At 40.1% G+C, this 17,982-nt stretch overlaps 1 protein-coding gene across 3 annotated transcripts in view; it reads right to left on the bottom strand.

Moving 5' to 3' along the window:
- Positions 1 to 2,129: 2,129 nt before the first annotated feature.
- tsc22d3 (TSC22 domain family, member 3) overlaps positions 2,130 to 17,982 on the bottom strand; it is a 31,365-nt gene continuing 15,512 nt past the window's right edge. Inside the window, exons 1-3 of one of the 3 annotated variants that reach the window (XM_037261553.1) lie at positions 7,624 to 7,925; positions 4,323 to 4,374; positions 2,130 to 3,546 (exon numbers count right to left, since the gene is read on the bottom strand). In XM_037261553.1, the coding sequence (XP_037117448.1) occupies positions 3,289 to 3,546; positions 4,323 to 4,374; positions 7,624 to 7,910 (597 nt within the window). In that variant the 5' untranslated portion in view covers positions 7,911 to 7,925 and the 3' untranslated portion in view covers positions 2,130 to 3,288. Of the gene's footprint in view, positions 3,547 to 4,322; positions 4,375 to 4,754; positions 5,072 to 7,623; positions 7,926 to 17,982 lie in introns of those variants that run through there. The other 2 variants (XM_037261554.1, XM_037261552.1) reach the window with 2 other exon arrangements.

The raw sequence follows: 17,982 nt of genomic DNA on the forward strand, positions 1-17,982 counted from the left end.
GTTCCTTCTCCAGAGTCTAACATTCTAACCCTCTAACAGTCCTGTCGACAGACACAACAAGGAGCTTCTAATGAAGACAATTGACATGTTAACAACAGTGACCCCTCAGTTTGAAAACTACAGAGAGCAATTGTGGCTCATTTTCAGATTATGTAACCAGCTGTCAGCAGTCATTTGCAGTCCTTTTGAACATCTTTACTTAGAACCTGGGCCAAGTCCTTACTCATATTACAAGAAATGCCATCTGCATCCAAAATGTCAACAAACAGTTGTTTAATTGTGATCTAACTTTTTTCAACAGTGACATTTCAGGGGAAGCAAAAGTTGTGATGGTCCACCCAAAAGAGTAAATTCTCCCTCTGCGTGCGAACTTAACCACATTGAGGAAAATGTATCCCAGCGCAAGGCTAGAATTTCCATCTGAAACAGATGTGGGTATGATGATTGGTAGCCTTTTTTTTTTGTATTGCATAAGACTTGAAATCCAAAACAAACTCTTTCCTTTGCCACTTGATTGTGGGCAAAGTTCAGTCGAGTGTTTCTTACAATAATCATAGTTCAAGATCTTTTCAATTTCTGTTACAACGTCTTATAATCAGGACAAAGTACCGCTGTTGTTGCTGTGGCGACCCGAGTCCCTTAATTCAGTGTCCGGTGGACCAGCTGGCTCAACTCACATGTTAAACACAAACACTGCAATGAAAAACACTTGTTGATTGGTCGTTTTGCATGTTTGACCTTTTGCTTCTAAGCTGCAAGCTGCTTCCCAGTTTGTGGAAATTTAAGTAAAACCTTAGACAGTCTCAATTTTGAGGCCAACTTTTCTATATAGGGTTAAGCAAAGGAAGTAAAGCAAAAACCTTCTTGTTTGATCTTAGTTCTTAGCAAAAATGAAATGGTTTTTTTTTGCAAAGGCAATGGAATCTTGGTAAGTTTCTAGTGATTTTCTAAAACAGAATGTATCCAAAAACGAATCTACAAAGACTGGTTTGGTTGAGGCTTCCTCAAGCATAGAGTCAATACTCAATACAAACAACTGCTGCTCCCGTTTGCTAATTTAAACAAATAATCCATCCGGACGCTTATTAAACAAGAGCCCTGAATATTACTCATTAGTTTTGTCACAATACACAAGTTTCACCCAAAAAAATAAAAATAAGGACATTGCGTTCACTGGCTCGTGATTTGATCCACGGAAGTTCTTTTTGTCTAGCTGTCAAGTCTCTGTGCTCACAGTGCTGGATGGAGGACAGTCCTATGTAGGAAAGCCACAACATATCAAGTTACACATAGGCTGCACTGACTGTCTACAAATATGTCTGAGGGAAAATGCTACTGGGGACAAACGACCAAGATTCCAATCTACTGGAATCAGCATAACTTCACTATCATTAGTGGCCACACGGCTTCTCACACCACTGGAAAGAGAAACTGGTTTTGGAGATTGCTTTCACCAATACTCCACACCTTAACATTGTGAGACGTGTCTGTGCAAAGTTTGAAGAGCAAAGCAGGCTTTTGTTTTAATGAAAGCACATTTGTCCCGAGTAGGAACCTCATGGCCTTGTGCGTCACCAGCCTGCAATTTACACATCACATGCTTTTTATTGTCAGGCAGCCAGTCTGTAGCTCACAAAGTTGTTTACAAATACACATCATTTTGCAGACTTGTCACGATGGAGTTCCTATGACCAGGAATGCACGCTTTGTTTTGCCTTTAAGGACACTGAATGTCACTGAACTGCATTGCTGATTGATTTCACAACCATAGCGGCGCAAAACGAAGTCAGCATGATTACACTTTTCAATTTTCCTGGACAATGCGTTCTTTTAAATTTAACACGCAAGACTATAGTTTGGAAAGCAGTCAAAGAACAGATCAGCTACAATTTATCATATGTTTACTGTCAACTGGATAAAGTTACTGAATAATTTAATTAGGCCAATGAACACTTGACATAATTGTTAGTTCTGTCAGTGGTAATAATTTCGCAAAACTATTGTGCGTGTAGTCAGAGTGCATCTCTATATCACTGCTATCACACAGAGGTGTTTTTAATGTTTTCATCTCAGGTAAACAAAAGTATTAAAACACCAACATGGGTCAAATTAAGACAAGTAGACCGTGATTGCATTCTGTAAACATAAGGTTTATTGCAAATGTGCAGTTGTATCCAAAGAGGGTAGCAAAAAAATGTTTTGTGGATACCTTACAGCAACAATACCGTTATCTTTACAAAACACAGAAATCTTTAGGACTAACTAGAAACAAGACTTCTCCTGTGAAGTTTTAACCCATGATCCTGCTGGTTGGCTTTTCTTTCTGCTGTTTTTATTAAAAAAAGAAAAGTCTTTGGTAGTTCGAAAACAACAATCAGCAGAGCTTGAAGTAGAAATCTGTTTCTCTTACAGGCACTGTTGTCATGCCATTGTTTTAAGTTGGCATCGGGGTAGCAACACAGCAGATGCTATCATCTGAGATACCGTCCACTGCTTCTTTGTTCACCCGGCGATTTTACTTTACGCCTTCAGTGTCAGGAAAATAAACTCCAAAGAGCATATATTTTACAAAACAACTGATTTTGTCAATAATAAAACAAACAACGAACAAAAAAACAAAACAAAAACAGAATATGGCCGGATGAATTTCCCACATGAGCAGCAAGCCCCAACTGCAGACAATACAACAGATTATTGATCAGTACAGTATATGAATCAGTTCACCAGCTTGATTATACTGCTCTAAGCTTCACCTCTGCTCATCCTGTTGATTATTTTGGTTTAAGTACATCAACGCGTAATACACGGAGGATAAGTCCTTGTTAATGTGGACGTGGGAATCCTTGAAACTAGCATTTGGACTTGGAACTCATCCAGGAACTGGGGACTCCCCGCTTGTTAAAACATCTTAGGCGGGCCGACAGGAAGTAGCCTCACGCGTTCCAAGTCGGCGCCGGCAGGACCAGCCCAAACGAGAGCAAAAGGACAGTCGCTGGCAACCTTCCGTCTGAAAGCAAGCGCTCTATCGTGTCCAGCGGGCCCGCTCTTGATTCGGTGTCTGGCAGAAGACACTGTTGGACGGGATCAGAGGACAGCCCTGACACAGCGCCGGTCTGACTTTTTGTGCTTATCAGAGTCAAGTGTTTGTCCCATCGAGCATTTGCGGCCACAAGGCCATGCCCTCATTGCCACGACAGTTTTTCAGCGGCAGCAATTGTGTAGCGCAATAACATGGAGGTCCATTGCTGAAAAGGGACAGTGGCTCTGCCCGCCCCAAGGCAGAGCCACTTACACAGCAGAGCCAGTATTGCGGCTACAGGTCTGCTGCTCCGACGTCACCTGCACGCTCTGATTGTCCAATGGGAGGAGAACATCTGTGGGGATTCGAGACTGGAACTTCTCCAGCTGCTCCGGACTGGCCAGGTTTTTCAGCAGGTAGTTCTCTCTCTCCAGCTGGTTGTTCTTTTCCGCCAGCTCCTTGATCTGCTCCTTGAGGATCTCCACTTCCTCCCGCACGGCGTACATAAGATGGTTCTTGACCAGGTCCTGCAATGTCCAGGGAGGGAGTTGGATCAGCCATTAGTGTTCATGACTATCTGCAGCACCGACGTGTGCATAAAGGGGCATGCGGATAATGACTATACAGTACAATGCAATTTTCCCCAATTGTGTTGTTTTACAGGTTGGGATTTCAAATAAGAATCTGAACACAATAGATTTTTCCAGATAAGGGATAACGAAACTAAACAACATATTAAAAAAGTCATGTTTCCTTATATAACTGCAACTTAAAATGACATTATTCTCAGTTTACATGATAGAAAGATAGCTCAGTGGCCTAGTGGTAGAGTGTCCGCCCTGAGACTGGAAGGTTGTGGGTTCAAACCCCGGCCGGGTCATACCAAAGACTATAAAAATGGGACCCATTGCCTCCCTGCTTGGCACTCAGCATTAAGGGTTGGAATTGGGGGGTTAGATCACCAACTGATTCCCGAGCGCGGCACCGCTGCTGCTCACTGCTCCCCTCTCCCCCAGGGGATGGATTAAAATCACATGGGGATGGGTTAAATGCAGAGGACAAATTTCACCACACCCAGGTGTGTGTGTGACGATCATTGGGACTTTAATCTTTTAATCTTTAAACAAAACAACTCCTGCTTGCATTATGCATTTTAGGGCATGTTGGGCAAGTTAAACTTAACACTAAAAAGAGCAGTCGGTGGTACTGCAATAGTAGTAAAAGGTCAAGGAAAGCAAACTTTGTAGAATTGCATAACATGAAGGAAGCACTTGTTTTGAGCGTGTGTTTGCAGCAAGCTTACCATTGCCTGCTCTATCTTGTTGTCAATGGCCACCACGCTAGCACCAGAGGCACTGTAAAACAAAAAGAGAAACTGTTAACTTGGAATCCCCCACAATAGTAGCCTTACACGAAGACAACATTTCACCCCCAGAGTACTTCCAACATGCATCGAACAGTATAGCAGCCAAACGAACACAAAGAAACACTGCAGACTAAAGAAGACATTTTGTTCGGTTGGCTGATTTCATGTCGGTCGCACACCGTGCCCTAAATTATTTGCAGCATATTTTTTGGGAGCAAATATCAAACAAGCAGCTGTCGACACGAGCATTGCTGCCTTTTTAGATTTTCCGGTGACAGACATTGTTGTTTTTGCAGCACACAAAACGCATTACTTTTTTCTTTTGGCTACCGCGTTCCAATATCGAGCGGACGTCGTGATGTTGTTTACCTGTTGTCAAGTTTCACTGACACGACATCTCCTCCGAGTAGCGAGGAGAAGAAAGATATCGAGAAGTTGTGCAGCTGGTACACGGCCACCTCCATCGACGTTTTAGCGAACATCTCCGTGCTCATGTTCAGTGCCAGACTCGTTTGAAAAATGCTTCTCGCCACGTTTGCGAGTAGTTTGTGTCTACTAAAATATCTAAATAAGTCCTCTTTGATTCGGTCGAAGCACCACCTTCCAGGGTAAGTGCTGTGTCGTGATCTTTTCAGCTTCGCTTCCTTAGTGGGCGACTGTCTGCTGTGCTATTTTCTGCACCCGACCACTATATAAACGCCCTGGGTCCGTGACGTCAATGACGTAGGAATATTTTAGTCAAATTAGCTGATGGCTTTTGTTTTTCTTGAGGGGGGGGGGGGGGGGGGGTGCATTTTCTTGAGGGGGGGGGGTGCATTTCAGTCCCCTGGGGAAAAATAATAACCTAAGCATTCTTATCTTCAAAAACACGAACTTTTGGATACAACTTTTGCATTTAATCTCATTGTTTTCAATGTATTCATAGTATTTCTGAATAAATAAACAGAATAACAGAATAAACAGACATTGCATCTAAAAATGTGCAAATGCTCACACTTCGCTTGATAGAGCCCACATACTATTAAGATCCATACCACACTTTGAGAATCACTTCTTTAGTTACCAATGCCTATGCAGTTTTAAGATTATTGCTGATTAGACATAAATCGTCAAATTATGCAACTATAATATTTATACAATTAGTGGAAAAAGTGGGAAGGCTAATATTAATGGTACTGGCTTGTAAAGACACAATGGCATAAATAAATATTTATTAAACAATGCACAGTTGGATTTGGTTTTATTATTTATATAAACACTATGCAATTCAGTATTGGTAACAAAAAGGTTTGAATTTGGACAAGCCAACACAGTAGTTTGTTGTTGACAAAATTTCATACTGTATTTGTTTCAAATGTGATGGTACAGATGAACCCGCTAAACATCTGCCCAAGTCACGCATACATTTTGTCATACAATAACAATACTCGTTTGCAACGGAATGTACCGTACTGCATGCACCAAGTACAACGTGAAGGTACTTTTCCATTCTGTCTTCAGGAAAATTTTCCCCCCTCTCACTGTCTGCATTCTATGGGCCTCTAGTGGACAAAAAGTATACAACAACAGGCCAAACGTGCAGTCCTATGGTGAGTTTTAAGGACATAGGAATTTTCCATGCGGCTGTTAGTGAATCCATAAAGAAAAACTACCGTCTTTTCCAGGCTTTGCTTTTCCATACTGTTTATTTAAAGAATCAAAACAACTTGTTTATGCAGACCAGCCATATGGAACTCGCGTGTATCAGTAATATGTTAAATCATATAGAGAAATTAGTTATGTGACCTTTGGACATCACGTCATTGGATTATTCCTATCAGTACCAAACCTCATGCACAATGTGAAAACGATTTTAGTGGTACATCTTGTCCACAGAGTACACCGAGGGAGAAAAAAACACACCTGTTGCACCCCCCCCACACACACACAATGTGCGCTCATAATTATTGTGCAATACAGCTTGTTTTCACACTGACCTTAAATAAGTGCCTGTGTATGACACAATGTGTGTTCCCATCCTAACTTTTAATTTGTTGCTTGTAATGAATACCATTGTTTCATTTAAGTTTTTGTATGATGCCAGTTGTTCCCAAATGCCACATACAGCATTGTCAGCAAACTATTTGCTTCAATTTTCTTCTGCAGTTTAACAGTACACTCACATAGGATTGATTGAATCTAGGAATTGTGTTGTTTGAGTGGGGACAGTCCACAATTATCCAGGAGTAATGTGAGGAAACAAATAATATTTCATGCAGATTATCTGTGAAATTACAATTTAGCTAATGGAGTTCTGCAAAATGAAACACACCCTCAATGCATAGATTTGCCTCATCTCATTAGTAGCAGAAAAAAAAACATTGCAGTCCAAACAAGTGTAGTGTGAGGGTTGACTTTTGATGAGCTTGTGAGGTTAAAGAGAGAGCCCACTTGCTGGGTCATTGCCAGGGCTCAAAAGGCCGAAGTCTGTGACAGTACAGCTGTCAGCTTTGATATCAAGCTCTGTTCTTGGGATGAAGGGCTTATCTAGGTTGTCACATGAATTTCCTGTAGTTGGTTCAGGATGCGCAAAAAAACTACAGACTATAGGGAACATCTTGGTACCGTTAAGTTATTCCCAATACGCTAAATGCAGGACAACAACATACAAACTGAGAAATGTTTCAATAGAAGAAATTATTTTCTTTAATTATGACACTCACAGGCAAAATAACCCTAACCCTCATCCTTAAAACGTTGCAGCCGTTCTATGTTTGGTGTGTGCAAATCTGTTCAAAAGCTTGCAAGGACGGGACCTTTTCCATCAAATGTTCCCTGTGCTATAGCCAACTAAGTTGTATAACACTGTGATTCATCTTCACCAATAGCTGAAAACGATTGGGGCGGAACCATAACATCAGTTTCCTAGCTCGTGGAGCACTTTAGGGCCAAAAAAACAAGAATGCGCAACACCATTGCATACTGCAAAAAAAGTCATTCACGTTCACAGAAGAACACTATCAGAAAAACATCGCTTTTCCATTTCCACCTGTACGTGTTTGAGTACAGAAAGCCTCGAGGCTTACCAAAGGGTGTCTGAAGGGAGCACTAAAGTGAAGTTATAACTCTTTGTGCACTCTAGAAATAAACCTTAACCCAACTTTCTTCAAAATACTCTGAAGTTGAACATTCGTGATAAAGATTCGCATCTCTGTCAGACAACAACCGTCTACTCACAACGATCAGCCACAGAACTTACCGCCGATCTGGCCTCTTGAACAGACTTGGTGAATATGGAGGTGAATAGCTGAAAGGTCTGTCATGATAGGCAAAGTGCTGCAAGTGACAGCCAAATCTATGGGGTGGTTCAGCCAGGTGGAGGGCACAAACTGATGAACGTTGAGGTAAATTTGCATCGCAGCGACATGTGTGACGCTGTCCCATGGTGGCCTCCAAGTAAGGCAGCACCCCTTTGACTGCCGCTTGTTCCCACAATGGCACAATGGCACAATTGAGAACAGGCAACATCTCTGGACATGCCGTCATGAGGGTGCGTACAATGCTTGAACTGACACGCCTGTGATGTGCCCTGCTCCACAACAACTAGCAAACAAAAAGTTTATGTTTGACATTATCCAAGCAGCTATTTTTTATTCATTCTTTTACATAACAGCCCCCGGTCTTATGTAACCAAAATGTTGTACTTATTAACCCCCCCAACACACACACACGCACGCACGCACGCACAGACACACACGCACACACACACCTTTTTTCTTCTTCTGTCTATTACCATCACTTTTCATTTCACGTCTATTACAAACTGAACAATCATTTTTGGACGATAAAGTGAAATTGGATGAATTCCTGCAGCACCTTGCACGGCACCGTGGTTGGCAATCACTGCTTTGGTTTTTGTATGAAAATGGCAGACGAGCCTGATCACCTCGCTTCAATGTTAACATTGCGTAACATTCTACTTCAACCCTTCAAAAGACACTCAAAGTGTTACTCTCCTCTTTTTGTACTGGATTTTTAATAACAGAAGAAGCCTATGATTTCTTTTTCAATATGAGAGTATATGTAGACCTGTCTTTGATAATTGGCTGGGAGAAAATGCCTAACAGTGTCTCAAACTACTTTCATGAACTAAATGCAGGTTCTTGTTGCCGAAAATGCTGACTGACCGTGATAATTGATTCACGCTCATACAAAAGGAACCAATCAACAGTTATAACTACCGTAATTTCTGGACTAATAAACCGCACTAGCTAAAATTAGGGGGAAATCCTGTTTTGTTCATATATACGTAAACCGGACTATAAGCCGTATGTGTTTGAAATGAAATGTCCTCATTTTTCGTCTTCGTCTTCTTCTATCTACCTGTATTACCAAAACAAATCATTTTACAATGTAATAAAAGATCATGAAAAATCTATAGATAAGCCGCACTGGACTATAAGCCGCAGGAGTCAAAGCTTGTGCAAAAACTAGAGGCTTATAGTTCGGAAAATACAGTGATAACAATGTACAATTTGGAACCAGCTACGTTTGTCATGATAAAATGACTTTTACCGCAACATCAAGCACTCGAGCAGTCTTAATAGAGCTATTTATTATTATATAAGGCCAGTTCTCAAAGATGATGGCTTTGGCCAAGTTTGGACGCAGTTAAGCGATTGCACTAATGATCCAGTGGGTGCGCTGCAAAATATCAGGATGATCTGGCTCGATTGTCAATGCTGAGTTAAACAGCAGGAAACTGTTCAGTCACTTTACCATTCCAAGTGTTCAGATTCAAAACACCCATCCAACTTCTATAGTGATTGTCCTCATTGGGCTTAGTACACCCCAGACTGGTCACCAGCCAATTCCAAGGAACTTATAGACAAACAATTAAAACTTGTGGACAATTTAGTTTTCAAGATTTTTCAATTCGTCTAATGCATGTTTTATGAATGATTGAGTGAATGGTGGTGGTGGGGGGGAGGTTTGCATGGCTTCTGCTGCATAAAGTCCCAGAACAGAAGTTTAGCTGGGTCAGAACCACCTGGCGGCATTCATCTTCTACTTTTCCTTCAGCATAGTGTAGACTTCAGCTGTTGGGACTCGGTGAGGTTTGTGCGTGTCGCTCAGCTGTGGAAGGTGGACACTGACGGCCGAGTACATACTGTACTGAACCCCAGCACAAATTGCTCGTGGTACAAAACAATAGAAATGCTACAATCCAGAAAAGAATGATTTAGGGCCTCGGGGTGGGCAGTTAATTTTGTAAAAGGCCACATGAGAAACTGGAACACTTTTCAAAGGCCAACCCAACAGGCCAACATCAACTTTGTCTTTATTACTATTTTTAACGTATTTAGAAAAAGCATATTGTCATGCTTCAACAAATCCTGACATGGTATAGGTATTGTCACAATTAGGAAATAAAAATTTTAAACAAAATTATAAGTGCTCAGTAAACGTACGTATATCACATTTTGAAAATTATAACATTAATTTTATTCACCAACTGCCACTTCACATTAGCCATTCCTAGTCAGAATTGCCAAGTATCTGGTGGGAATATAATATTATTTGCAGTGATCTATCATGATACGATGATGACTTGTACTACACCCAATACGGATGCTATATGACACTGTAGATTTGCATACAGCAAATCTTCTTGACACACACCCCACACACAAACAGACACTCACACCATATAGGAACACTTTTGTCATTTTAGCTAATCTTTTTTTTGGGCTCATTGCAAGAGGGGTCTGAATAGAGCAAAATGATTTCCAAGTTGGCAACACTGCAGACAAGACGTTGCTCTACCTTGCTATCTCGCTTGTACTAGTATCCATACGTTTACGCCTAAATAAAAGCACAGCATTCAAAATAAAAACACCACATATCTTATATTTTACTCAATGTATATTGTAATCACTGTAAGAGCCAGTAAGAGACTGTGATCGGGTCGGATGTGGCCCCCGGATCGTACTTACCCTTGGTCTTATTTAGACCCAAACCAGGCACCCAAATATTTTTTTTTCAGATTTGATGTTCACTGCAACGTCACTGGCTATAATCACACATTAACATTTCCTCTCACTTAAATGACAGACTGCACATTGCCAGTGTTCCCATAATGACATAAATGGCAGTGTCTGAGCCACATGGGTGATTCCTGGTTGGATTCACGCAAAGAGATCACTTAGTAAGGCAAACATTGTGGCTCTGGTTGTCAAGGCTTCAGTGCTGGAAATAAACACCCGACTTACATTCCAAACTTGTGAAATTTGTTCTAAACATGTAATTCATGGGCCAATGGCTTCCAACAAGAAATCCTAATTATTTTTACAAATATATAATTAGGCCTTTATTGAGGTGAATTCTTATAGGAAAGCAGTCTAGTATTTGAAATGTGTTCTTCTCTTGAGACCAAAGGGAATTTCAAATCAAAATGATCTGACATCATTGAATTCGACACAGCCTATCTTGCTGTCACACCATCTTAATCCAGTCTTAATTTCCTTGCTTTTCTCATCTTGTTCCAGTTGGGCTTGCAGCTGTATGACCCGAGTCACAAACAACTGGGACAAACCCTGGAGGGAGCCGTGCCCTCTGTGTGTGTATGTGAGTTTGTGGGCTTACTTGTGTTTGTTTGCGTGCAGTCGGCCACGTGTTCTCATCCGTGCACACCCCAGCATGTGTGAATTTCTCAGATGGGGATTTTTGGTGCAGCGCAAACTCTTGCAAACACTCAGTCCATTCCCACAGACTCCAGCAGACTTGCCTGCAGAGCTGTGGAGCTGACTGGTTGTCACCTGTGACATGAGGATGAAGAAACAGCTACGTTCCCATGGGTAAATGCAGACAATGTCATCTGCGGTTACTTCTGAGGGGACTGAATGTGTCGACAGCTGGAAAAACCGCTGGCTATGTGGATTGTTTACATTATGTGTCAGTTTTGAAAAATACACAATTTTAGGCTAAGATGCAAGTAATAGAATATAGAGTCAACTACCTGTACGTATAGTGGGAACAGTGAACACGGATCCCAAATTGCTTTGGAAGAAAATCCAAATGCCTAATGATTCTTGTATTCTTTAGTTTTTTTCAAGATTATTTGGTTTGTTTGGAATACATTTAAAGTTTTGGTGCATCCTACCTGGTTTCGGAGGACGTGATTGCTCATTGGTAAGAATGTTAGTGGGAGTGGTTGTTTGCCTATAAAGGGTATACTACATAAGAGCGGGGGACCAGTCCAGGGTTACCCTTCCTCTTGCCAGATGGAAGAATGATGGAGAAATAAAAAAGGCAAATCGTGCCATATCATTCTTTTTGTGTAGTTTTGATAATATAAATGTTTGATACATACGTATATTCAGACCGGGTCAAGGAATAGTTTTCACCTGAAGAATTTGAAGGTAAATGCATGCCATTTGTCCGGCAATCATCCAAATTCATAATGCTTTGGAAATCACTTCTTCCCATGTTAGTTTGTTTTATAGCTAAAAACATAAAAACAGACCAAAATTCATAGCAAAAATAATCAAAACATTTCACCAATTCAATTTTCTGTTTGATTAATCTACCACTTATCATGACCTTCTCTCTAAAGATGTTGATACTGTCTCCTGTTACACAATAACCAACAAGCATTGTTCCTGCAACCGGTCTTCCGCTGATCTCTACAAGCCAAACAAACAATTTTGTTCTTTTTCAACAAGAACACAAGAATGACACAGATCATACTTACGTAATTATCTTTCCATTTTCCCTATGCGTGGCACACTCTGTTGCCCATATTAGGTCATTTTTGTGCACGACATGACTGATAAGAATCCCACTGAACACAATGAAAATATCTGTACCGAAAATAGACAGAAAAAAATATTACATTGCACAAAAATTAATTAATTCATTAATCTAAATCATTATAGTGAACTATATAATTCATACAAACGCATATCAGAGTGCCTTCCAAAGGAGTAGAGTGCCTATACTATGTACTTGTCCAGTACATGTATAAACTACTGGGCTTTAAAAACATGATTGTAAGAAGAGTAATCTTAAATCATATTTAAGAGGCTAAGGGTATGTATTGTTCTGTGTGCCATACAGTACATACCGAAATATTGTTCTGGATATGCATGAAAGACGTACTGTTGTGGGAAACAAACAGAATCATTAAACCGTCACACTGAATGTTTAACTGTTGACTGAAACAAGTGACTCTTCCCCCGTTCTCACACAGGAACCAACCCGCCTTTTAGGGAAGACTGTCACTCTGTCAACAGGTTATAAAAGAATGCCACCCTTGAGAGCTTTGATTGACTGCTAAGAACACAGCCACTGTTCTGTAATATCTCAAGCAAGTGTTTTCACAATTCACACAATTCACAATTTCAATATTCACAGATTCAGACAATCCATAGTTACATTAAGGCTATTCACTTTCAGTACGTTTCACCCAAAGGGTGTTCAGCTGGGATAATAGGATGTCTCAGACTTGGTATATGTGTGTCACTCCATCACATCTATTCATTCAACTAACGAGGCTAGAAAAAAAACGGTAGTGGGGTGACGTGAGAAGCAAATAAGGGGCGGGCCTGAAGAGGAGTTGGCGTTACATTGTGTACCAAAGTTTTCCTCAGGCTGTCACAGTGGTAAAAACAGGCTCTGCATAGGACAGGCCAATCATTTATCTGGTTTATTCCACATGTGCAATGCACATTATGATTATTACAGGAAACAACAGATATATAATGAATTTGCCAAACTATTTAAGTCTTTGACCAGTACAATCTATTTCTCACAGCCCAAATTTATATTTTCATCCAGTCCTCCACCCTCCAGTCACAAGGTGCTGTCATAACCTTAAGAGACTGTGTTGAGTACAAAAAGGATGAATGTACAATTTTTAAAAATATGAGCACTTTGTACAAAAATTGCACACAATATTGACCTGTAATTTTCACAATCCCAAATTAACAGGGTCCTAGTGGTCTACAACTATTATAGATCATTAAGGCATTGATAGAGAATCTCGTTTTATAACAAGATAATCTACAAAAAACATGCATCCAAAGGTCAACGTTTATGCTTCGGTTGTTATGTCTTTAATGACTTGCACTGTCTGTGTAAGAAAAGGCATCAGCAAAACCATTCCAGCTAATTCTTTATTTATTTATTTTTATATGTGGTTCGAATATAGTTTTCTATCTAAAACAGAAAGGCCTGAATAAATCATATTTGATTTATGCTGCAGTGTTACAGAGTTGACAGTGTGCCTGTGATGGGTATAAAATGTCACTGAATGTTTACATGACTCAGATTCATTGCAAGGATGGTTATTAATACACAAATTATTTACATGTACAGGAATCCCATTTGCATTGAATTCTACCAGTACATAAACGGTGTTGAAAATCTATCTATCTATCTATCTATCTATCTATCTATCTATCTATCTATCTATCTATCTATCTATCTATCTATCTATCTATCTATCTATCTATCTATCTATCTATAGATGTGTGTGTGTGTGTGTGTGTGTGTGTGTGTGTGTGTGCGTGCGTGCGTGCGTGCGTGCGTGTGTGTGTGTACTGCTTATCCACATATACCGTATTTTCCAAACTATAAGTCGCTGATTTTGTCATAGTTTGACTGAGGGTAAGACTTATACTCAGGAGCGACTTATGTGTGAAATTATTAATACATTATATCATTTCACGTGTTATTTTCACACTAAACCACAAGAGAGAGCTCTCGGCCCGTGGAATAATTGGAACTGCAACTGACAATGAGTCTGACTTAAGCGATGTAGAAGAGGAAGCGCCACATCTTCTACTTCCGGAGTTAGCGGAGTTGTTTAAAAGTGACACGGAGGATAAAGATTTCATTGGATGTAGTGATTTGGAGTGACATGGATGGTTTGATAAACTTGTTAGCATGTTATTTATGCCATAGTTATTTGAATAACTCCTAATATGTTATGTTAACATACCAGGCATGTTCTCAGTTTGTTCTTTATGTGTCATGTAACATTAGCATACCGTATTCAGCCTGTTGTTGCCTCTATTCTATTTTTATTTTAAATTGCATTTCAAGACGACATATCTGTTCTTGGTGTTGCATTTTATCAAATAAATTCCCCCAAAAAATGCGACTTATACTGCAGTGCGACTTATTTATGTCTTTTACTTTTTTTATGCATTTTATGGCTGGTGCGACTTATAATCCGGAAAATACGGTATGTACATTACATCTTTAAATGTGTATAAAAAAGTCTGTGAATATCATAAATGCATTGAAAGACCATAAATCAGCAAATATGAATGAAGAGTTTGTTTCTGTAAATTGTTCTTAAACTTCTATTTAAAAAAAAAAAAAAAGAGGTCAAGTGAATATTTCTGCTCCCTCTATAAACAGGAAACATTTCCACTTGTGACTCTTGAACTTGGAGTGGGCCACAATACACACGAATTATCTTTTGACTTTCCTGGTTTCAAAGTTACACAGATGAACACGTACGAAAATACAACCAGCCAAGACAGTGATTGTATAATAAACACTGTTGGTGTGTACGTGAGGATTCCAAAGTTCAAGACACCATTATTGTGCGTCTCACAGGTGGCAGGTACGCAATGGACAAGACCAGCGACACACTTATGGACATGCAACGGTGTGCACTCAAGCATGGAGGCCAACCACACAACAATTCAGGTCCATGCATGCAGCTAAAAACAACAGGCAGACTCACAATCTCACACACAAAGTAAATCTACTGTACGTGCATGTCAGGCACGTAACAAGCACCCAAGCATGAAAAGTGCTGAACATACTGTAACAACAATCCGGTTACGACCAAGTTGAACAAGAGGTCAAAATAATGCTAACGATAAAATTATGTGCATCCGTTGAAGACGGCGAAATGTGGGATGAAACCCCATGCAAGCACGAGGAAAGCGCCAAACTCCTCACAAAAGACCAGCGCTGAATTTGAACAACCATCCTTAAAACTTAAACAGCTTGAATATTTACTGGAGTCATTCCAGTTTCAAAATCTTTCATCGGATTTGTCATTGGTTAAAAAAGAAGTGCGTATGAGGCCTTTGTTGTTCAGGTGCCCACGTAAGCAGCTATCTTATCTTCACGCCCAAACTGCAACAGGCAATAAAACAACTTTCTACCAGTGTGGCAATAGAATGTGACAGAGAATTAAACCCCATGACATTTGTTGTGCCTTCTGTATCATCCGGAAATGGAAATACTGTCTGAAAAGCAGGAAGCTATTTTAGGGAACTACAGTCGGATTGCAGAACAGAAACAAAATCAGGCATTTTCTTTTTCCCACACCCTTGTAATCTATCAGTATATTCAACATGTCTTTGTTTCAGACAATTAACCATTCACCACATTCATGTAATGTTCTTTAATTATATAGTGTTGGACCACAAGGATTTACTGCCACATAGTTTGCAAATTAAAAGGAACATTAGCAGTGGGACTGTATCATTACTAAATGTACCATAAAGAAAATGAAATTGTTCCTTTTATTTTGTGTCTCACGTCTGCCACCTTGTGCATGGCCGTTAGTCCTGCTCCTGCCGCCTCAATGTCTTCATCTGTCCCCTCAACAGCCCATGAAGCACACCTTCCTCCTCCTCCTCATTCAAATCTATTGTTATTCCTGTCCTTCCACACAGGCGCTGAGCAGTAAATCCCATCTGACATGCTTGAGCACGGCCTAACCCTGAGTCGGTGTCAAGGTAATTATCCTGTCACTGACCTGTCTTGTCACAGCACTCCCTGTTGTCTGGTACATTTTCAACTATTTTGGGCACAGGTAGACTACCCATTGTGGCATGCAACCTGTGAGAGAATGTTTGCTATGTAAAGTTCTGCAGTACTCATGGCATAGCTGTCATACCTTAGCATTTATTTGCATGAGTGCCCCTATGCATTTTTAAGGACATACACACCAAACTATATAACATTAAAATTACATTAAGGACATCGTCAGACAACTCTTATTTGTTTATTTATAGCAATTATTTTTTGACACACCCAATGAAAGTCCAGTGTGCATGTTCCCTCAAACACAGAGATAACCACAAACATAATTTGATGTAATGCTTCCTCCATTTGGCTGCAAGGCATCATGTTACGAAACACAATTCTCACTAAAGCCCCATTATGTCAACATCTTGTGATAAACTTTATAAAATATTGCGGTAGTGACCTTGACTCACAAATTTTAGTGGTCTGTAAATGTTTTTTCTCAAACCTTTTTAGAAAAGGCCTTATGTCACCTAAAAAGAAACACCAGACTCTCCAAATCAATAAGCTTATTACAATAAAAGTATACCACGGGACCTCAGAATTCAAATGGTTCATCAGACAAACAACCTCAGAATTCAACTAAAATAATCTGGAAAAGGTGGTCCAATCACACTTTCTGTAAAAAACAGACAACCATTCACCTCCACGTTCATACCTTCACTGAGTCACACAATTAACGAGAATTGTTTTTGCCCTTCTATGACAGTTTGTTCAAGAGCCAGTGTGTAGTAATACGTGCAATCTGAATTGATAAAATACAACAAAGGGCACGCATATTCAAGCATGCACACTCCAGAGCCACAGAGAGACTATACTTTGCAAGCCTACCACTCATTTCTTCAGCAGAAGTGCAAGCAAAATGTCATCACAAATGACTTCTATTCCTCCCTCAAGTGATGAGGTAAATGCATTGCATTTGTTACACATGCTGTAGTTATTGAGGCAGCAAATTTGTAATCGGGTGATTGTTTCCTTCCGGTATCTGTAGCAGTAAGACGGCGTTGACACATGTCAGCGTCCTGACCTGAGTACTTTGTGAGATAATTAGCGATTACGAGAACTACGATTATATTAAAAAAAAAAAAAAAAGTGTTTTTTTGAATGAATGAAGACTAAAAAGTATGAAAAGTTCCTTTAACTATGCCAAAATGTTACATACAATTTTAAATGTCCACTATAACTAAGTTTCGGGCACTGTGGCAACATACGACCGCTACTCATGGACCAGGCACCACCAGTGACTGGTTATCTAACATTAGTTTAGAATATTAGTGCCTAGACATCTCATATTTTGTTTTAATTCAGAGATGTGCAAGATGCCTGGTCAAACCTAGATCCACACTAATACATCATTAGTCAGTTTTAATTCTAAACACACGATTGTTTATTCCAGACCATTGCTTTCATGTTTGTTTTGTCGCTGTTGCCTTTAAGCCTTGTTATCGTAAGGTGGTCAGCCATAAACAAATACAAGCAGACAGATCTGGAAATTATAACAAAACAAGATTCCACAGTATTGTCAGGAGGGCAACCAGTTAGTTGGTTGATCGCAGAGACGAAGCGGCCGTGCAAACGACATAACAGGAAAATACAAAAAATGAGGAAGAGAGAAAGCGGGGAGGAAAGCGACAGAAGCAGAGAAGGCTTTCGCAGCTGTTGTTAGGTGGCATTTCCTCTGATTGGAGGCTTTGGCTGTACTCCCAGTTCTTGAGGTAAAACTTTTCAACATTGAAGACATTTCACTTGACCCAAATGCTCCCAGCAGCAGTGAAATGAC

This window comes from Syngnathus acus, chromosome 10 (genome assembly GCF_901709675.1).
Source record: "Syngnathus acus chromosome 10, fSynAcu1.2, whole genome shotgun sequence".
NCBI classification, from domain to species: Eukaryota; Metazoa; Chordata; class Actinopteri; order Syngnathiformes; family Syngnathidae; genus Syngnathus; species Syngnathus acus.